This window comes from Nothoprocta perdicaria, unplaced genomic scaffold, assembly GCF_003342845.1.
Source record: "Nothoprocta perdicaria isolate Ctin4 unplaced genomic scaffold, notPer1 scaffold_83, whole genome shotgun sequence".
Classification (NCBI taxonomy): domain Eukaryota; kingdom Metazoa; phylum Chordata; class Aves; order Tinamiformes; family Tinamidae; genus Nothoprocta; species Nothoprocta perdicaria.
In genome coordinates this window covers 2188033-2209644 of record NW_020456121.1, presented here as the reverse complement: position 1 = coordinate 2209644, position 21612 = coordinate 2188033, and the positions used below count along the sequence as shown (strand labels likewise).

Genomic DNA, 21612 nt, shown 5'->3' with positions numbered 1-21612 from the left:
TACAACTTTGCTAGCAACAGCAGAATTCCCCTCCTGCCTATGATCCAGGCCATAAAGGCGAGTTTCTCGGGCTCAAAGTTACAGAGCCGGCTAGGCTGCAGCGGCATCTCAGCAGGCTGCCCTTTCTTATTATTGCTGGGGTAGTCCTAATAAGGCCTGGAAAATCATTCCCAATGAGTGGCTTTTCTTTTAATTTCCGCCAGCAGGGTTCAAGTACATAATATTTTCAGCAGAAAAATCAGAGAAAAAACACAGCAAAATCAAGTTATGGAATAAAACAGAGCCTAACAATGTTCAGATTTCATCAKCATTCAGAGAAAGGCAAAGCAACTGGAAAGAATTGTTTAGGAAGCAGCATTCATTTTACAGTAATACAAAATGCAGGATTATTTTCCATCTAGTAAGGATAGGATTACACATCTGGTGCACATATAAATTTTACTAAAGAACAAGCATTTTATATGGGGATACAACTAGAAAAAGAATTCAATCTCTGAATGAAAAAAAAAAATACAAAGGGAATAGCAATTTAAAACTATTTTTAATTGAGCTAGTTGCTAATTGTTCGGTGTCTCTCCTTTCCTGGGTCAGAGCTCCGAGACGGAGCTCTGGAGCAATGTAAGTCATGCAAAACTGATCTAAAGTCAGACAGAGRGAGCCTAATGAACTTAGCTGCAAGAGTTTGGTGTTATTTCTCCTACTGTTCGCTTTAGAATCCTCCAGAATTATGGTGACAAACAAGGGCATGTGCCTTTGCTACAGAGACACTAGTTGACAGCCTGGCATATTAATTCACACTCACCTTTATCAACTATTAAAGTTAATATGAGAGACCCTAAATTCGAGCAGCTGGTGTCTATATGCATTCTGTAACTTGTATAGAAAAGAAAAGGAGAAAGTGGAAATACCATCTCAAAGCATTGGAGCTGAGCCCTGCACAGACAGCCTCAGCTCTGGCACATCAGGCATTTGGACCGGCATCATCTAAAGTAGAAGGAGCCTTTAGGTTTTGTTTTTCTGAGCGTGCAGATGTGCATGTAGATATACACAAAGAGAGACACAAAACTATTATTCCAAATTTCTGAAATAAAGCAAATACTGTAACAAAATCACACTGCTCATTCTGATATCAATAACGCTACTGCTGATTCTAGGTATTTTTATATTAATGAAGTGAAAGATATCGCAGCCTGCATTGCATACAAGGACAATTACAATTGCCATAATGTTATCAGAGTTTAATATATTATCCTGTCTTTGTTCAGTGAAGCTTGGCCATTTAAATCACAGACAGTCGTGAAAACAACAGCTTCTAAATAAAGCAGACAGCAGAATCTAGAGATGCACAATAGTCAAGTGTCTGCAGTAACACTTACCCACATTTAGATAGACCAATATATATAACACAAGGAAAACAGAAAGAAAGAAAGAAAGAAAGAAAGAAAGAAAGAAAGAAAGAAAGAAAGAAAGAAAGAAAGAAAGAAAGAAAGAAAGACCTACAATCTTTTTTCTTGTAGATCACCTTAGTACCTCCTTACCAAGATTTTTTCTTGCTTTTCAAAGGATGAAACTTGAATAAATTTAAACGAACTGCGCTTGTAAAATTATTGTCACAGTACTACCATTTAATTAGTAATATGCACTTTTTTTTCTGCAATCTAAAAGAGATACAAAAAAAMCCACATTTGTTGCAGCGAATTGGTTCATTAACATTACAACACCGGAGACCAGAATCATAGGCTAAAATAAATAAATAATAARAAAGTAAAGGTTRGATAACTTCACCAATGATATTACTTTCGTACCCAAAGAATCATTCCGCAAACTAGTATCATGTAAGAGTAAACAAAAAAATAAAAAGGGGCAATGTACACAGATTTCAACCATAGAAATATACAAAAGTTAAAACCATTTTCTGCTYTATTGCACCTGCTACGAATTACCTTTCCTTTACAAAGAAAAGAGCTTATGTTTGCAGAYACTGCTAGGAAAATAGTAACATCCTACTCATCTGCACTGGTCACCTACTGCTGCATTGGCTGCATAATATGAGACTGCATCAGCCAAAACAGACACAAACCTGTCTTTTTTTTTGAGGAAATGTGTGATCCAAAATAGAAAGCAATAGGATACCAGGTACCAATGGACTTTAAAATGCTTTACAGGCAAAAGACTGCCTGCTTGAAATCTAAATTATTATTTTCTTCATCTAGGACTTCACTTGTGTGTAATTTGCATAAGCAACTGTAAATCTTTGTAAAATAGGCCTCTCCGTAACCAGCTTGTCTCTTATGTCAGTGTGSAGAGTGCAGCAAAATAAACTGGTTACCTTCTGCCTTGCTCATGCCTAAGTGGTTTACCTGAAGCGCAGGATGGCAGAGCTATAGAACTCAAACCTGACCTGCCTATGGCTACGCAACCAAAACAGACCACGAGACCTCATCAGGCTCCATGAGAGGGGCTTAACTGTGGATTTAGAATGAAAATCAAAGCCACAAAGGCCTCGTGTTCTGCAAATCCTATGAGACACCTGTGCTAACTAACAAAAATCTTTGTAACTGACGAGTGCTTTAAGACATGTATTTAGTACTGTTGTCTGTCTCACAGTGGCCTCATCCTGTCAGCGACAGTCATGTGCACAGGCAACATAAAAGACACAAACATGGAGATTTTCATTGGAAATAGAAGTTAAAGCTGGGTGGGTGACTGGTGAAGAAAGGAGGGTAAGAAAATGCTGGGTTCAGCCTCAGTGCAGGGACTCTGGAGGCTGCTGAGACTTCCAGAGAGCCGCACTACCTAGAAGCACCGAAATATTCTCACCAAGCACAAAATATAGTAACGACCTACACAGAGCCGCGGGCTCCCAACCTCAGCGCAGCGGCTGTGGGAACATTTCCGAAGCTGCTGGAAATTTACATAYGCAATAGGAAAATCTTCCTCAGCCAGGGGAAACAAACAGGTTTCGGCACTTTTACACAGACTGAAGTAAACTGAAGATGCTAACCCAAAACTCAGGGCCCACCTCCTCAGTTTCGTGTTGGTGTTATTTGATGGTCTGTAGGGACTGCAAGTTACAGACAGAAATGAAGAAAGGAAATGGACGAGTTAGGTCATCCTACTGAAATAGCTCCTGGTACAGAGAGGCTAGAGATAATCCTGGCTAGAGAACAAAGATGACTTTCACGGGTAGGTTTTTACAGTGTTTTTTGTTTGCTTTTCTGGTATCACTTTCCACTGTGGAAAAGTTAGTTATGTATGGGCTTTACTATTTGWTAAGTTTTACTCTATATGAACCTCTTGTAATAAGCCTTATTTTTTTTCCAAGGAGACATGGTAGTGTTCGATCAGAGACCCCAGTAAAACCAGATACACGCSGTGCTCCTGCTTCAGGTTTGCCAAACAGCTTTCCTTGCTGTGCGCAAGGCCTTCACCTCGCTCCCCTGGAAGGCTCGCTGCTGAGCAGTGCTTGCAAAGCCATGCCTTTGCGGGATCGCCGGGATTAAACCCAGGCACGGCGGCAAAGGCGGCACTGTGCGTGCGCGGCCGCTCCGCGCAGGGCGCCACGCTCGCGTTCCGGCGCTCCGGGGGCGCTCCGGGGGCGCTCCTGGAGCGCTCCGGGAGCGCGCGGGGCGGGCGGCGGCGGGGCGGGCGGCGCCGTGGCGGGGGCGGGCGGCCTGACGTGCGCAGGGGGAGCGGCCTGCGCACCACCACCCCCACCGCGGGCGGCCGTTAGTGCGCGGGGCCGGCGGCGGGCGTGCGAGCGGCGAGGGCGGGAAGGAGCCTAGCTGCGCGCTGGCACGGTTATATCTTATCTTATCTCACCTCTACTCCCCTCTCCCACCATCCCTGCTCCCGCTCCCCTCCTCGTTTCCCGGTTTTCGGGGCGCGGCGGCGGGTGGAGGGGGGGCTGCGCGGCGAGCGCGGCCCAGGCCCGGCGGCGCGGCGGGGGGAGGGGAAGAGGGAACAGCTGCGGCGCGCGCGCGCGCGGCCGCCATTAGCGGCTCGTCCTTCCCCTCCCCCCCCCCCCGCCGCGAGCGCGGAGCCCGCCCTCCCGTCACGTGGCCCTGCCCCTGCCCTTCCTCTGGGCTCCATATTGATAGCGAGGAGGCAGCCCGCTCACAAAATGGAGGTAATTTGCCCGCCGCGCGCAGCGAGCGGCGCCCGCCGAGCCCGCCCGCGGAGGACGGGAAGGTGAAGCGCCCTCCCCGCCGCACCCGCGGACATGCTCGAGCTCCCCGCTAGCGGCCGGGCGGGAGGAGGCGCGCCGGGCTGCAGCAGCGCCCTGGGCTGCAGCAGCGCCCTGGGGAGGGGGGAGGCGGTCGCGGCGGTGCCCCCGGCGCTGCCGTGCGCGGGCGGCAGCCGCCGCTCACTCTCCGGGGGCTTCTCGGGCGCCGCGGGCTCCTCGCGCCTCCCTCGCCGCGAAATGGCGGCGGCGGGAAGGGGGAGGGGGTGGCTGGCGCGGGAGCGGCCGCGCTGCCTGCGCGCGGCGCCGCGGCCGCCATTTCGCCGCGCCGCGGGTGGGCGGGCGCGGGGCGTGGGGGGTCTCTGGTCGCCGCGCCGGGGTGCTCGCATCCGCCCCGCGTTCCTGGGAAGAGATTTAAAGCCATAGGTTTATATAACGCGGGGGGAAGGGGGGGGGGGATGAGAGCACGTAGCAGCACCTCCCCAGGGCGCCTCTCCTCCGCAGCCCCCTCGGGACTAACACGTGTAGSCGCTGCCCCCGAGGGGCAGGGGGAAAGGCCGAGCGCAGCTCGCTTGGATGCGTTCCCGCTTCCCTTCCTCCTCCCGCGGCTGCGCGCACCGCGGAGCCTGCGAGGCCACACAAAGGAGCAGCCCCGCGCCGAGCCCCCTTCCAGCCTCCTCGCCCTGAATGGGGTGGCCGTGACGTTTGTGGTCGGGCAGCCCTCCACCTCCTGGCCAGAGGGAGGATACTGTAACCATCGCCCCTTGGGCCTTTCTGCCCCTTTTTATCAAAATCGATTTTTTTTTTTTTTTTGCTCAATTGTAAGTAACATGCGATGAGCAAAATTGTTGCAGCATTTTCTTGGGTATCTTGGCCCCTTGCGTTATTGCAAGCTGAAACTTGCAAGTAGAATCGAGAACAGAGAAACCAACTGCTAACACTAGCTTCCATCCCTGCCTTAAAAGTAGAGAAGAAACTGGATCCCTAAGCCAAAGAGCTAAAAATAACTCCATTTTCCATGTAAGCAATTGTATTAGTTGCTTCAGGGTTTCACAGATGGGAGGGATGATGACTTCAAAGCATTTGAACATGCCTCAATAAAGTTTGGAAACCCATCACATAAGTTATTAAGCTAATATCTTCTTGTTTTTTTCCCAGCAGACGTTCCTGTTGGCGTTGGGAATAAACTGCCAACACTGTTAGAGCTGAAAATCTATTGTTTTGCCGCTTTAACTCTTAGGTTTGGCACGATATACTGTATGCACATTAGGTCCAACTTTAGCTATATACAAAAAAGACCAATACATCTCCATAGTATTCTCTGAATGGACAGGTAAACTTTCATCTTGGGAATGTCTATTTCCCCTCTATTCTCTTGCTTATTGCCTCTGTAAGAGATACAGTAGTATAAATTCCTTTGAGGCATTCCCTAGTGGCTTTCCCTTCACTGTAGCTAGAAAGTTTGTTCTGAGATTACTTTGAGTTTTGTGGTTAAGTTGCAGTCTACAATTGTTTAAATGCTATTTTAACTTGGTAGATAAAARTATTTAAATATTTTTATATGAATATTTTAATTTAAAAGTTGAATGCAGTATTTTTGATGGCAACTATAGAAAACAGTATAAAAATGTCTTAAACTTCTGTGATTAGAATTAGGAATAGGGCTGTGTTCCCCTTAATGGATGGCTGCATTAGCAGTGAGACGATTCTTTTGCCCATCTGCTCCTCAGAGGCCAGGCTGTGGTAGCAGAGATGATGCCTGTGAGCTGGGGAAAGCAGCAGGTGACAGTATGAGAGAGGGACTGCATATTTTTCATGTTGTCAGAGGCCTATTCCTAAATAGGCTCCTTCCTTCTCTCTAACAATTCCCAAAGATTTCTGCTGCCATTCAGCTGCTTTTCCAGAAGCTTTTGGCGTGACAGTATTCTGTTTCATACCTCCCTAGCATGCTTTAAGGAGTGTAATTGCTTAGGAGGTGTTTGGAAGCCGTGTCCTATCTGCTCTCTTTTTGCTGATGTTTGGTTTAAAGCATTTTAGGAGCAGGCTTAACACTTCTATAGAAAAGTATACAAAAATATGCTGCGTCATAAAAGATTTTTTTAAATGTTGATCATGATGCTTGTGATTTTGCAAACATTTAATTTGAAGATGTTTTTCAGTATGAAATTAGTTTAAGTGGTTATTTTTATTCTGAAAAACACTATATATTGGTCATTAAGAATCCTGCTTGCCTTTTCTAAGTTAGTGTTTACAGGAATAACATTTTTAAATGTACCCGATCGAGTAAATATCAATGATTTTCCTGTAGCACATTATTCCATAGTAGTACAAATGTAATTTTACAGTAGCACATTATTCATTAGTGTATATACTACTTTGGCTACTGTAATAAATTTTAAGCAACATCCACATTAACAGGAATTGTGCCAAATATATAAATACAGTACAGTAAGACAAGTTAAGTAACTTAATTGTCTGAATAAGCTTGAAATAAAGCTTAAATGAAATGCTTTTGTTTGAATGATTACATATGGATTCATTCACTAACTGGGTTTGTGAAATACTTGTTTCTTTTTTAATGACATGTAAATATGTTAACATCTTTATTGTGAGCAGCTAGACATGTAAATAGAACATTGGGTAGTAAATAAACACATATTTGGGAAGCAAAGGACTATGCTGCTGTACTACAGATTACTGCTGGACCACTATTAAAGTTTCTAATCTTCCAGAACCAAATCAGGGTGGTTTTTTTGCACTCATATTTTAGGGAAAATATTATTTTCAGTGACAAAAAGAAAAAAAATTAATGCRTCCTCTAGTATTCCTGTTTTGTAGACTGCTTGGGTCACTGATAACAGTAGACTGTGCATAAGATTACTTATTGCTAATAAGTCTCATTTATAAAATATTAAATACCATGGGCATAAAATCTAGAGCAGAATTKTATTGCAGTTTGGGTATCAAAAGGGCTGCTTGCCCTGTTATATTCTTGATATTTATGTAAAACAGCATTTAACGTAGTTTTTTCCATACRGTTTGTTTTAGATTGTTCCTAGTTTTTCTAACAGTTATGAACAGATCTTTGGTAGGATAGCAGATATTCTTTCTGCAGCTCTTCTTAACTGAGAGCAAAATTGGCTGAGGATTTTTGCTCTACCCTTTTAAATATTCTTAATTTTATTCCTCCCCCATTTTCTCCTGTAAAGCCATTTGTTCCAGCCAGAGAGGGCCCTGTTTCCCAGGATTTGGGGTAAGTGTTGACTTATCCAACCTGTTTTCTAGGTTTCCTAGATTTAAAAGAAAGGCTGATTCAGAGTACCCTTCCAAAATGTCTGCTCTTAAAGAAGAAAGAGAGGTTGAAGACTACAAGAGGAAAGGAAGACGATCCTCGCAGGTGAGACTCTTGTTGCTTTTTTCATTTAAAAAAGCAGTTTTAAGGAGAAAAGAATAACAAAACTACAAAACTTTACTGTTTCCATCTGACGGATTAATTCAGAGCTTTTTTGTTTTCTTGCTGCTTTATCACCATGTTAGGAAAATAACTACTTAAAATGCAAAAAAAAAAAAAAAAAAAAGTTAAAAGTTCCAAGAAGTTGTGTTAAGCATAATAGGAAAAAAATTACTTTCCTATTTTTTATAACAAATTTTTGTTGTATGTTTTGTTTTATATAAATATATATTTAATGAGAATAAAGCTTTTTAATACAAATGGCTGACTAACACTGCAGATGAAAATGAGGCAGTACCGAGTAAAAATAACAGTTTTCTGTTGTKTCTGACAGAAGTAGAGACTGAGTGAGCTATATGATGAAGGTAGAGACTTCAGGGAGGATATAGGGCATTTTCTGTCTGTCTGTGCTTGTTTCCTTTCTAACATTTGTTTTCCAGCAYGGCTGGATGTTTTACCTAGTTGAACCATCTTTTTCTGAAGGTGTTACACTATTGCARCCTGAGAGTCATTTAGTTTTGAACAAGCCTTGCAGGAGTTGTATGTATCTTATAGCCTAAGTTTTTTTGTATCTAAATATTGTATACAAAGTCCTTAGCAGCAGAATGAATCAGTATTCAGGCGAGGCGTGGGCTTGGATACAGTATAACTTTTGCTACTCAGCTGCCTGCAAAATAAACTGCTGTGGCTAACAAAAGTATCTTTCCCTGGAAGATACTTAAAGGTTATTAAGTTGCTAGGGAAAGTGGTTCACAGGGAAAGCTTATCCATCCCTGGCTGTCTAAAGGTGTGATTTCGGGAGGTARCCAGGGATTGGGCTCTCCAGGGGCACCGGGCAGTGACTTTACCTGGGTCTCGCTGCAGGGAGCTTGGGTGTAGCCAGAGGCTTCCTCACGACAGCCGCTTTGTCAGGGGGAGCGCAGGGTGAYGGGAACAGCTGCTGCAACTCAAAATGTTGACTGTTCAAAACCATCRTCGTAGGAAAATCAAACTTATGGCTAGCTCAATAAATAGAGCCTCAGTGTGCCAAAATTGAGACGTTTTCCTCAGAAAGGAAAACGTACAGGRATTGCTTGAGGGGTGGGAAGTGTTGTCCCCCTCCCCGACTGAAAAGGGGGTGCAGGTAGACGAAAGCGAGCAATGGGGGTTGTGTGGATGGTGGGAGGCGGCAGTGAGGCCGTTCCCTCGCTGAGGGCGTTGCGGAGGAAGGCGAGGCGCTCCCGCCGCGCCGCCATGGCGGCCGCGCCGCTCTGCGCGGGCGGGGGAGGGGGCCGGGCGCGCGCGCTCCCGCGGCGCCGCTGCGGCGCCGGGACGTGGCGGGGAGGCCGCTGTGCGCACGCGCCTGGCCCCGCCCTCCCGGCTCCATATTGAGGGTGGCGGAGCCGGGCTTGCTCACAAAATGGAGGCGGCTGGTGCCGCGGCCACGTTGCCTTGAGCCGGGAGAATTGCGGAACAGGGCTGAAGGAGAAACAGTCCTCTCCTTCTCACATTGTATAAAAATATTTGGAAACTCCCTTAAAATGTTTATGTGAAGAAGTTGAAGTGATTTCCTGGCCATGAAAACACAGAGTCCCCCCGCCCCCCCCCCGCAACATGCGGCAAAAATGGAAGGGTGAAATGGCGTCTGGCCGGCGGTATGGGATGAGTGGGAGGGAGCTTGCTAGTCCTGTTGCAGCCCGTGCAGTGGTGGAACAGGGAGGAGGGAAGGAGCTGCGTTGTGGGCTTGCTGCCATAAGACTGGCGTTACAGATAGCCCCGTGGTGAAGGACTGCAGAGTAGCATCGTGCATGGTGTTTGGGAAGCTGTAACAGCAAGTGTTTTTCCTCCATAATGAGAACTGCAGTTCATGCTCATGTAATAAAAATGGGAAGGAAATGGAAAACCTTTATCTGCCAGGAATAGCCTGAAAAGTTCTGCTGTTTTTGGTTTTCCCAAGGTAAAAATGATCTGAATTGCTAATAGACAACCCCAGAGCATTAGTTAGTGTCAGAGAACTATAAGAACTATAACATTGTACAGAGAACTGTATAATCTGAATGTTATAAATCATTGGATTATAAAAGAATCCTAGAGCAGCATTGATGGAGAAACTGTTCTTTGTTTGTTTGCTTGTTTRTTTTTTCCATGTATTGCTCGACAAATTTCATTGCTCCCTGGGGCAGATGTGGTGCGGTCCACTTTTCTGACAGTGCCCCCTCCTCCGTGTCCTTATCTGAACAGTGATGGGGGCAAAAGCACTTSAGCTGTGCATTTGAAACAAGATGCTTGTAAAAGTATAACAGACATACAAAAACCTGTATGTGAAAGGCTGTGATTTGATTTGTCTAGCTCTGCTCTCTGGCTTGTGCTGCTGCTGCCCAGGGTGACTCCCTGCAGCGGGAACAGTGGAAGCTACTGCGCGTTCCTGCCGCAGCAGTGCGGTCTCGCAGCGGCTCCGCCAGCGCTCCTGCTGCACATGGTTTGAACGTGCAGCTTTAATCCTGCTGAAGTTTGTTTCGACTGCACTTGTTAAGATACCAGCTCTTCCTGCGGTAGTTGGCCACACACACTCATGATCAACTACCTGACCACGCRTTACAGTTTCATTTTCTTAATAAAAATAAGTCCAGACATTTAAGAGGTATTTTCCACAATATTGAAAGCCAGATAAATACTTCTGCTTASTCGTTTGTGTCTCAGTTAACAAAGTTCTCAGCACAAAATTAGGCCTTTAAAGGAACTAATATTTAATTTTTTTTAACCAGGCATAAAAATAAACTTAAAAAGAAAAAGTTGTAAATTGGATATCCTACAAAAGACTAGACCTTTGATGTCTTATGACTTATTAAAACTTCCTTTTGCCTTGCAGTAGTTCTTTAGAGTAGTTTGAAACTTGAAATAAAGGTGGACATAAAATGGAATTCCTTTGGGGTAGAACAGAAGAATTTAGTATATTGAAAGTTTCTTTTTTTCTGTCTTCTTTTGAGCAGTTTTAAGTTGTTAATTGGTCACTATTTTAATTAAAACTGCACCTCATTAAGTTTTAAGCTCAGTATGCTGTCTAAAACATTGGATGTCATTGTTTTTGTGTAACTGTGTTCTGGTTTGGCTCAGAATGGACACAGATCATTTTGAGCAGTTCTGTTAAAGCTGTAGTTTGTATTCACAAGTGTCATTTATTGTTTTCTTTCGTAGGGCCATGAGCCTAAAGAGCCAGAGCAGCTGCGCAAGCTGTTCATTGGGGGTCTGAGCTTTGAAACAACAGACGATAGCTTGAGAGAACACTTCGAAAAATGGGGCACCCTCACAGATTGTGTGGTAAGGTGTCCAACCCTTGTGCTCTTGGAAAGATGCTGGTGCTTAATGTAGTGTAGTAACGCAGGGCGTCTTCTGCGCTTTTGTAGGTGATGAGAGACCCCCAGACCAAACGTTCCAGAGGCTTCGGCTTTGTGACTTACTCCTGCGTGGAGGAGGTGGATGCTGCGATGAGTGCTCGACCACATAAGGTGGACGGGCGCGTGGTTGAACCAAAGAGAGCCGTTTCAAGGGAGGTAAGTTGGTGTTTTGGTTACCTAGCCCTGCTCCGAGAAACAGTGAAGCTGTGTAGACACTGAATGCAATATTTGGTATTGCAGGATTCTGTAAAGCCTGGGGCACACCTCACAGTAAAGAAAATATTTGTTGGTGGAATCAAAGAAGATACAGAAGAGTATAATTTAAGGGAATACTTTGAAAAATATGGCAAGATTGAAACTATAGAAGTCATGGAAGACAGGCAAAGTGGAAAGAAAAGAGGCTTCGCGTTTGTAACTTTTGATGATCATGATACAGTCGATAAAATTGTCGGTATGTAATCCCTTAGGGAGAAATGGTCTGGGAGATGAACTCTAGTTCTCAGAAAAGCAGTGCATGAGATGTGATACGTACATAAATCAGCAGCTGGGCAATATTTGCAAGAAATAGGCTGGACTTAATATTTAAACAATGCTCATGCATTACAGTAGCATTTTGTTAGTGTTTAATGGTGTTTAATATTTGATTTTCTAACTTTCTGATTGTATGCTTATTTTTAGTTCAGAAATATCATACCATMAATGGCCATAATTGTGAAGTGAAAAAAGCACTCTCAAAGCAAGAGATGCAGACTGCTAGCTCTCAGAGAGGTAAATTTAGAATTACATATGATAACTTCATAGCAATGTTTTTCAGTTAATGTAATTTAAGTGAAATGATTTCTCAGGTCGTGGGGGTGGCTCAGGCAACTTCATGGGCCGTGGAAACTTCGGAGGTGGTGGTGGAAACTTCGGCCGAGGAGGGAACTTTGGCGGCAGAGGTAGGTGACCGGGATAGTTCACCAAATGTGACTTCATTTGCTATGTCTGTTGGCTTTAACACTTACCGTGTGTGCAGGAAAAAAATCTCATCTGTTTTGTGTTCCAGGAGGCTATGGGGGTGGTGGTGGCGGTGGTGGGAGCAGAGGAAGCTTTGGGGGTGGTGACGGATACAATGGATTTGGTGATGGTAAGTGGATTCCCCTCTATTCCCCACTCCCCCTCTCCATTTTTTTCTTAATTTTATAACTAGCTTTAAGTYCTTATTTCCACCCCAGAAACCAAGTCTGCTTTGCAGATTAGCTTTTTACCTTCTTGAGAATCAAGAGTTGGAGGTTCTTGGATTTGTTTTGTTTTCCCTTCCCCAATTCTTCCTCCTACCCCCCCACAAGTGGTGGAAAAAATTCCCCCACTTTTTGCCTTCAAAGATAACCTCGTATCTTGAGGTCACGCTTCGTGTCGCGAAGCAGCTTTGCAGCATTACTGGGAACTGCACAAGGAAGATGTAGATACCATTTGAGATGATGCTGCCTGTGAGGGAATGCAGTGACCAGCTGTMTCTTTAAATGATCCCAGAACGCTTAACAACTCTAAGGCTTCTCRTGGGCTGTTACTGCCTTTTGCGAGATGAAATTGGGGTGAGTGTTGGAGATGGGTGTGAAGCGGCTATGGAAGTTGCCAGAGTCGGCCGTGGAAGTGGTGTTATCACTGAAGCCATTGGCAAGGTGGCCTGTAGTTAAATATGTCCTGATTTTACAAGCAGTCGTCCTGAGCAATGCTGAATTCTGTGGGACTATTTCCCACTTCAGAACTACTCCCTGAAGTGCCTGAGAGCTGGAGTGTTAAGTCTTGTAGGTGTGTTCTTGGTGACTGGGAAAAAGACTCTCCAGCAGTTTTGGCACAAGTGTAGAGTTCTCCTAAGGGCTTTGCCTACTGATGGCTTTCAACATAGAGGTCTGAAGAGGATGGCTCATAGTAGYGACAGAAAGCCACCAGTGTAAAGAGTTGATTAATACAGTGTGGTGGTGGAATTCTGTTCATTTTGGATAAGAAAAAAGGCAATTTAGTAATAACTCTCTTWACAGACAGATGTTTCCTATTTAGGCTAGATAATTCAGGTAGATAGTAGTTGCTTTTGTTGTTTTTAAATATGGGCTTTATCTTACCAATATTTAATTTYGACATGTTTAGCTTGACTCTCTATCGTATTTATTTTGAAGGTGGCAACTATGGAGGTGGTCCTGGCTATGGCAGCAGAGGAGGGTATGGTGGTGGTGGAGGACCAGGATATGGAAACCCCGGTGGTGGATATGGAGGTGGCGGAGGAGGATATGATGGCTACAACGAAGGGGGAAACTTTGGTGGCGGTAAGATGCCTACTCGGACGTCCTTGTTCTTTAAGTAAGGCCTCAGCTGGGCAATGCCTGAGGCAGGATTGTACTGAGGAATGATCCTAACAGAAGAGTTCAYATAACGTAACGAAAGTCTCTCCCATTTGGAGAAGCTTTAATTAAATTCCACAGCGTTGCTTTGCCTGAAACCTGCATTTCAAGCAGCAGCAGCCATAGGTCTGGGGTTTGGAGGTGAAATAGGGGAAAAGGGGGAGGAAAAAGAAAACYCTTTGCTGCTAGCAAGAGGAAAGGTTTCCCTGTGCCATTCAGGCCAGTTCAGACTTGCATGTGAGGCTATCGTGTAGAGTCTTGCTTTAAACTTTTTCCTATTTGAAAGGCTCTTTGCCATGAGTTACCAGGTTATTTTAAATTGTCTTATAGCCTTTTAAGTTTGTGCAAGCTTTTTTACTGTTCTCTTGTGAAATGAGTGACTGACTCAAAGTCTATTTATAAAAGCAGCTTTTACCAGACCGTATCTGGCTGAACTCACGTTAAACTTTTAAAACTTGCTCTGTAAAGCATTAGGTAATGTTTGCATGTTTTTAAGCCAGCTACCCTGTTGTGCTACACACGACTTGTCTGTACAGCTCTCACAGATAAAAAGGAGGTCGTGTGGAGGGCTAGGGACCATAGTCCACAGGGCCAGCTTCGGGTGATGCAATGTTACGAAATGCTTTGGAATAAAGGCCAAGAATAAGTTACAGAACTACTAAAGATATCATGGATGATGATGACTTCACTCCCAACACAAATGTCCTGGCAAAACCCTCAGTTCTTGAATACTCCTTACTGGGCTAAGAAAGCCTAGCTTTGTGGCAATACTGTTTTACAACATTAAGTAGACTAAAACACTGATAAATGATTAGCATCTTCCACTTCAGTATCTAACCAAAACAGAGCTGCCTTGCGTCTGTTGAGCCCTCGGTTCAGCATTGTTCCTGTTCCTTGTTTCTCTGATGGGTGTGCTGAACTGGAGGGTCAATTTGGAGCAGCTTCTGTGGGGTCTGTTGGGACAGATGTGCTGTTTCTCAGCTTAGTCTTTACTACAGTAGTTGGGGCAGGAGTAGAAAGAATTTGCAAGGACTAATGCCAGTTTAGGGAGTAAATCTGTTGAACAGTGACTCATACTGAGCCACATGTGTTCAGTGTAGCCCTTACAGCTCTCTCTTTTGAGAACAAATTGTGTGTGTGTCTGTGTGTGTGTTTAAAAGCTATTGATATCCCCAGTGTTGGGGAGCTTGTCCCTTATGTTGACAAGCTTCCCTTCCTAAGCATTGGACTCAGGGGGGTTTATAAATCTGCGTTTTTTTCAGGTAACTATGGTGGCAGTGGAAACTACAATGATTTTGGCAATTACAGTGGACAGCAGCAGTCTAACTATGGTCCCATGAAAGGTGGTGGCAGCTTTGGTGGCAGAAGTTCAGGCAGTCCCTATGGTGGTAAATACATTTTGTACTGAAAATCTTCCCGGATAAACGTGCTTACGAGTATATTTCAATATATGCATATATACTCCTTTTTTGTAGGTGGTTATGGCTCTGGAAGTGGAAGTGGGGGCTATGGTGGTAGAAGATTCTAAAAATGCTACCGAAAAAGGGTAGGTGTAATGCATATTTATAATGATGATGAATAATGTACAACTGTGCACTGAGAGTAATAATTTTCTTATCCTGTATTCAACAGGCTACAGTTCTTAGCAGGAGAGAGAGCGAGGAGTTGTCAGGAAAGCTGCAGGTTACTTTGAGACAGTCGTCCCAAATGCATTAGAGGAACTGTAAAATCTGCCACAGAAGGAACGATGATCCATAGTCAGAAAAGTTACTGCAGCTTAAACAGGAAACCCTTCTTGTTCAGGACTGTCATAGCCACAGTTTGCAAAAAGTGCAGCTATTGATTCATGCAATGTAGTGTCGATTAGATGTACATTCCTGAGGTCTTTATCTGTTGTAGCTTTGTCTTTCTTTTTTCTTTTTATTTTCCCATTACATCAGGTATATTGCCCTGTAAATTGTGGTAGTGGTACCAGGAATAAACAAAGTAAGGAATTTTTAACTTTTCAATATTTGTGTAGTTCAGTTTTTCCACATTTAGTACAGAGAATTCTATAACAGAAATAAAATGTAGTTTAGGGTGTTTCCTTGTTAGTCAATAGAGAGGATTAATGCATTTCTCAATTACTATTTTGTATTAATTTAAAGTTAACAATAGAAACACCTATTGATTTGCAGTCTTAAGGGGTCTAGTCTCAGTGTATATATGTAACTGTCATTGACATGAGTTACATAGGCATACAGAGGGAAAACATCTGTATGTTACATTATAGTTTGTTTAGATGTATAACTAGGATTGAGTTACTCAAATTAGTGTTTGTGAATTATAGAACTAAGCTTTACCTTCAAATGAAAATTTCAAATTACCTTTGGTTTGTGCATATTTTTTTAATTTGTAGCTCTGTATTAGTACTAGCGCTTCAAGAAAATAAGGCATGATAAATATTTTAACAAGACCAACTTTAGCCACATTCAAGCTGTCTCCAGTCTCATTTGAGATGTATAAGAGATAATTGCAGTTGCGCAAGTTTTGGGTGAAGAAAAAAAAGAAACTTGTTTTTTATCTCTCTATTTATTGTAATTCCCGAGAAGTTCAAGGGGTGTGTATGTTTGGGGGGGAGTCAAGTGCCTGTTTCCTTGGGGTATACGATGATTCTGTTGAATAAAATTACGCTGTGGGGAGGGTGGCTTGGAATTTCAATCTCCTTCCCCTTCGTTTCTCCCCGTTTCCCTCTCCCTCACACGAGACCGCCCTGTTTCAAGTAAAAGAGGTGTCATAGTGAGAGTAATAGGTATGTTCCAAAATAACTTAATGGCTATATACTTTCTTGCATGCACCCTAGGCAATTTTCTGGACACATTCTTCTGACTGGGAGCCAAGGGTAGCGCAGGTGTAATCACTGACAGTCCCAGGTAACGCGTTCCCAAGCCCCCTCGCCACGGGCTGGGTAGTAGAGCGCCGAGCGCTGCCCCTGGGGTATCTATGCTCCGAAACGAGCGTGAAGATCAGAAGAAAACACAACCTAGGTTGTATTTTCCTGGTGAGAAGCACTTCCCACGATCTAGAACAAAAACATGGTACAGTCTTAAGTTTCCATAGGTAAAATGATAGCGTGTTACAGTTTGATTGATACACTGGAGTAGCAAATCTTATCAGCACATCTGGCTAGAAATGGTACTCAATTTTCACTGGTGACTTCCAAATTGAGGCCCTCCCATCTGTCCTTTTCTCAGCTGATCTGACTCTCTCTCAGCTATTGCCAGGACAATGTCAATTTAGACGCAGAAGAGTAGGGACCCAGTGAATAGAAGAAATGCTCTTTGAGACGCTTGGCAGTACGTGGTGGTGGAATTATTGTCACCTGTTTCACTTCTGGGTCAATGTGCAGTATAAGGTAAATGCAATTCCAGTGTAGGAATGAATCTGCAAAGATGTATGAAATGGCTCGAGTCATAATCAGTCATATTAATAATGAATTATAATTTTAAGCAGTAGAAAATGAGTGTGTTATTGAAAAAAATTAAACAATGTTATTTAAACACTGTTATTGGAGTGTATTTAGACTGCAGTGCACTAAAACAAGGAATCGCTGTCAAGATTGGTAGACTCCAAACTGGATTTCCAAGTCTGATTATTCTTCTCTGTGGAGTTTTAAAAACATCTAACCTAAAGCAAGCATTGGTGATTTAGTGACCGTTTTTGTTATTGTACATATTTATTAAGCTGGGCTTGGGACGGGGGGAGGTTGTATTTCAATAAAGGCGTTTTTAAACAACCCCTTGGGAGTATGGAAACACATTCAGCCCCCAACACCTCTCACTAGGGAGTGAGCCACCTAAGTACTGACTTGACCTGTACGTTCCTACACTTAGGAGAAGTGTAGACTCGCACCTGGGGCCTGCATCTGGTTGCAGGGGGTTGATGTCCCTTCTGAAAACTGACCTGCTATTTCTAAATTTCCTAGAATGTATTGACAGTGTTCTTTTTAACAGGGCCTCTTGTAGCTGTGCTGTGACAACTGTTAACTTTGAAAAATAGTGTCATAATAAACTTTATGAACAAGATCTGTATGCAACCTTTTAAGAGATGGAGTCTGTAAGTGACCACTGTGTAGGCGGGGGGATAGCTTAGCTGCTGTCTGTGATGTGGAAAAGCGCAAGCTGCGAGGACAGTGATTAACCAGTTGGAAAGAACCTAGGACGTACCTCTTTGATCCGTACTTTGCTAAGGAGACTCGTAAGACAGGACTTCAGCAGCCTATTGAGTATGGAGAAGTCAGCCTAATTACAGAATGACGAGGCAGCAAGAGCAACAGCTTCAACTCCAGAAAAGTGAAGGCATAAGATACTGTGCTGATAGTGAGCAGCTTTCCAAGGCTAGTTAAATCTGCTTATCACAGCTGAAATATCGAAGAAAGTCTAGCAAGAGTTCTTCACCTCTTGGAACCTCCTTGAGTGATAGCTACTTGAGTTGACTCAAAATCAATAGGTCTAGCATTTAGACCTGAAAGGAAGGGCAATGAGCATAGGTAAGGTTTGCCTTTAAAATTTTTCATGAATTACAAAGAGTAGCGGGAGTGTTTTTTTAACAAGGTAAGAGTAATTTCTTTGATTTTCAGGTTGAATGAAGCTGCTGATTGACAAAATGGGGAATGTCTTGCACATCCTCTCCAATTGGAGGTTTCTGAATGGGTAAGACTTGTAGTGCTTAGTAAAACATTTGTTTAACCCTCATTTCCTTCCAGGCTTTCCTTCAGCACCCTCTTAACGTGAAGGAAAGCCTTAAATATTAGGCAAGCATGGAAGCATCTGTTATCCTTGGCCTGGGTGAGCCTTGTTTGTTGACATGATCTGTGGTCAAGAATCTAGCTTTCCTGATGGGTATTAAATTGCTGTGCTTGGTCCAAGATGGGTAAAAGGGGAATAAATGCTTTGAAATAAATGCTCTCATTGTCAGGAGTGTGCAGTCAGGTCTTGAAACTGCCCGTTAATGTGTAATAAAAAAGGATGTCATAAGGTGGGATGTGAGAAGGTTAAGACCCTTCATCACGTTTCATAGCCACGGGCAGTGCAGTGATTCTGCAGTAACCCAGTAAGAACATAATTGCCTTGATTAAAACTGAGTTTCTCCCAGTAATAAATGCTCGTGGCATTAGTCATTCTGCCTCAGATTTCTGTGCTTTCAGAGTGGCCTAGTAGAGGCGATTACAGTAAAGTGATGCCCRGCTAAAAGCAGAACTGCTCTTAATGGGCAGGCGGGCAAATTCTCATGAAATCTGCTTTTATGCACTGCATTCTTAACTCTTTTACAGACCACCATAGATGCGGAATTTTTTGTTCTTAACTCTTAAGTTTTTGTTCTTAACTCTGTCTAGCCATCTAGTACTTAAATTGTTGGCGGGATGGTTTTGAACCTTGTAGTGTTCTGTGAAGTCGCTGTTTGTGTTGATTGTGCCTAAGTTATGCCAAAAATGAAGTCAAATGGAGCATGCTTTTGCATCTCAGTTCAAGAATATTCAGAGACTCCTGCCTTTTAACTCATCACTTGCTGTGTCTCGAGCATCTAGAAAGCAAGCTCTTGATACTCTAACATATGTACAATTAAAAGCTAATTTGATGCAATTTCTACTGAAAATGTACAGGCTTTCCTATAGTTAGGATGTTCTTATGAAGTGGAAATCTCACAGTGACTCTATATATGTTTAAGTACTAAGTACTTTCTCCCACTACTCCTGCGCCTTAGCCAAAATTAAAAATGTTGCAGGGAGGTCAGTCTTGTCCTAAATACACTATAATAGGGCCTTTTTTTTTTTTTTTTTTTTTCCTGTTGGATATAATACCCTATATAGGGATATATTTTTGCTGTTGAGGTGCCTGGCTAGTTTCTGTATGCTTGCCTTTCCTTTGCAATGCAAATACTTTTTCCTGGCTGGCATGTTCATTGTCCCCATCAAGCTCCAGTTTAGTTTTGGAACTCGGTTAAGGTATGCTCCATGGCAGGGGATCCAGGCCCTAGCAGGTTCTAGCTAGTGGGCTTTAAACACTGTTGAGAGCAAAAAGGCACGGCACAGAAAATGCAACCGAGGGGGTTCCACAGCAGCCACTATTGACAAAGCGCTGGTCCCTAAGCTGCAATACGACAGAAACGTTCAATGTCTGAGGGTGTTTGCTAACCTGAAAGCAAGTGGTATTTTCAGTAGTAAATGCCATTCTCCAAAAGGGACCCAGGCTGATGCAGATACAAATGTTTTGTCATGAGAAAGCATTGAACTTAAGCACATTGTCTTACCGTGGCTGGCCTTTAAATGCTGCAAGGTGGGAAGGGGGCGGCCTGCGCTGCTGCTGCGGGGCRGCCGCCGGCCGCTGCCTGGCTCGCGCGCAGCGTGGAAGGGCTTGATTTGCACTCAACTTCACATCGCTGATGGCTGATTCTTTCTCTACTGTGGGTGCTACAGGTTGACATCTCTATCTAAGATTAGCTTTTTCCTGAGCTAAAGTAATCCAAGTATCACCATAGAAGAAAACTGGCCTTCATGTAGAAGATAATATCGCAAGATTGGAAACAGAGTAATGTATTAAAATAACTGGCAAAGACTTCAAGAGCAATGGTGCTAGTGTGCTGAAATCTTAATACTTGTGGTTAAACAAGTTTAAAAATAGCATGCATGTTACAAACTTAAGTATGGTCCATAATGGATTGAAAATTGTTAAAATAATTCATTTTTGTATCAGAATAAAGTGTATATTGTCAAATGACTAAAACCTGAACTGTGTTGTCATCATGTTTGTTGTTACCACTCTGAGGAGCACCAAGAGGTCTAAAGTTATTGCAGCAAACTGAGGCATATGGTCATCTTCCCACGGGCCTGACCTTTGGCTTTAACATTTTGGCAACTAAGGCTTTTGACCACCATGAATCATCTCTGCTTGGAGCCCGTCAGCGTGCGAGGTGAGGACTGGGCTGCCTTAGGATTCATGGAAGAACCTGGCACGGCTGCCAGGYCTTCCCAGGTCAGATGTTTTCATGTGTACCAAAACTCTGTGCTGTGGCTTCCCCCTTCATTTGGTTGGGAATTTCAGTGCAAAGGTCACTGTGTTCRTGACACGCAGATTTTAAATTGTGAAGTGGTAATGATGTGGATTACTTGATTCTTTCTTTGCTGGAATCCAAACAGGGCTTGTCTGCTGTGTGAGCTCTCTCGGTATTTGGTTTTTTAGCTGCTTTTCTCATCCTGGTAACAGAATTGTTTTTCCCTATATTTGGTTTTAAACATAGGTTGCAAGGGCTTTGCTAGGGCTGTCACTTTAGGGAGCTAGATTAAAACATGGGCCTCAGATCTCTGTTCTCTACCTAATGTGTGATTGAAATACTGTGTATCTAGATAAACCAGAGACATGTGATAGGCCATTTAATGGGAAACAAGAGTCTTGCCTTTTTAGTGCTCTACTACTTTTCTGYCACCAAACCAGCCTGTCTTAGAGCTGCTTTATGGCTCTTGAGGGGAGAGGTGGGGCCTGCAGCTCTGGGTGCTTCCYCTTTACCGCTTAGGCCCCCAACCTGCCAGCCTGGAGCAGGAGGGTCTGAACTGCTGCCAAGCTCTCCTGCTCCTCACTGTCCTGGGGGCACTGGCTCCCTGCCTGTGTTAGGGGCGTTTCCATGCGGGGCCAGGAGGCTCTGTGGCAGCGGCCGCCTCCGCCGGGTGAGCGAGGCCTGCGCAGCCCTGGCCTGTGCTGGCTGCGAGCTCAAGTGGAGGGGCCCTCCCGTGCTCAGAGCGGCGGCTCTGTGTTACCTGGGCCCCAGGTGGGTGTAGGGACAGACGTGTTGATAAGGTGTGCACACGGTAAGTAGCCCGACTCCAATTTCTGTTTTTACAATAACTATTTTCTGTGAGAGTGGGAATGCGACTACTTACAGYAGCAGAGTCAAGCAGCAGGGGCCCTAGTCTTCCTAGGTCTGYGGGGAAGCTGAGGATACGGCCGTGCAAGCCACTGAGCTGCCTACTCTCCACCCCAAATAAAATGGGAGAGGTTGTTTGTTTCTTCCTGGTGCCTGTAAAATGAAAGAATAAAGATTTGTCTTGGCAGATGTGCTTTGTTCTTCCTCTGGGGTGTAGAGGAGATTGAAACTGATGAGAGGCTGGTGTTCTTGGGCCTCAAGTTCTGAACTATTCACAGGTGATTTTGAGAATGCATTACTTAATAAATAAAAGGGGGGAGAGCTGAATTG

General features: G+C 44.0%; 1 protein-coding gene across 8 annotated transcripts; it reads left to right on the top strand.

Moving 5' to 3' along the window:
- Positions 1-3749: 3749 nt before the first annotated feature.
- HNRNPA3 (heterogeneous nuclear ribonucleoprotein A3) lies at positions 3750-20295 on the top strand. Of its 8 annotated transcripts, none has more exons than XM_026052064.1 (13): positions 3750-3800; positions 5345-5516; positions 7469-7580; positions 10809-10931; positions 11018-11164; positions 11249-11459; positions 11687-11776; positions 11854-11946; positions 12024-12134; positions 13165-13311; positions 14649-14774; positions 14862-14932; positions 15019-17764. In XM_026052064.1, the coding sequence occupies exons 2-12, from the start codon at positions 5509-5511 to the stop codon at positions 14912-14914; spliced, it is 1221 nt and encodes a 406-aa protein (XP_025907849.1). In that variant the 5' UTR covers positions 3750-3800; positions 5345-5508; the 3' UTR covers positions 14915-14932; positions 15019-17764. The 8 variants fall into 8 exon arrangements, 7 of the variants coding, with proteins under 7 accessions (XP_025907849.1, XP_025907853.1, XP_025907851.1 ...); XM_026052066.1 differs by lacking the exon at positions 3750-3800 and adding an exon at positions 4109-4129; XM_026052065.1 differs by lacking the exon at positions 3750-3800 and adding an exon at positions 4109-4129 and having other exon boundaries at positions 5342-5516.
- The last annotated feature ends 1317 nt before the right edge of the window (positions 20296-21612 follow it).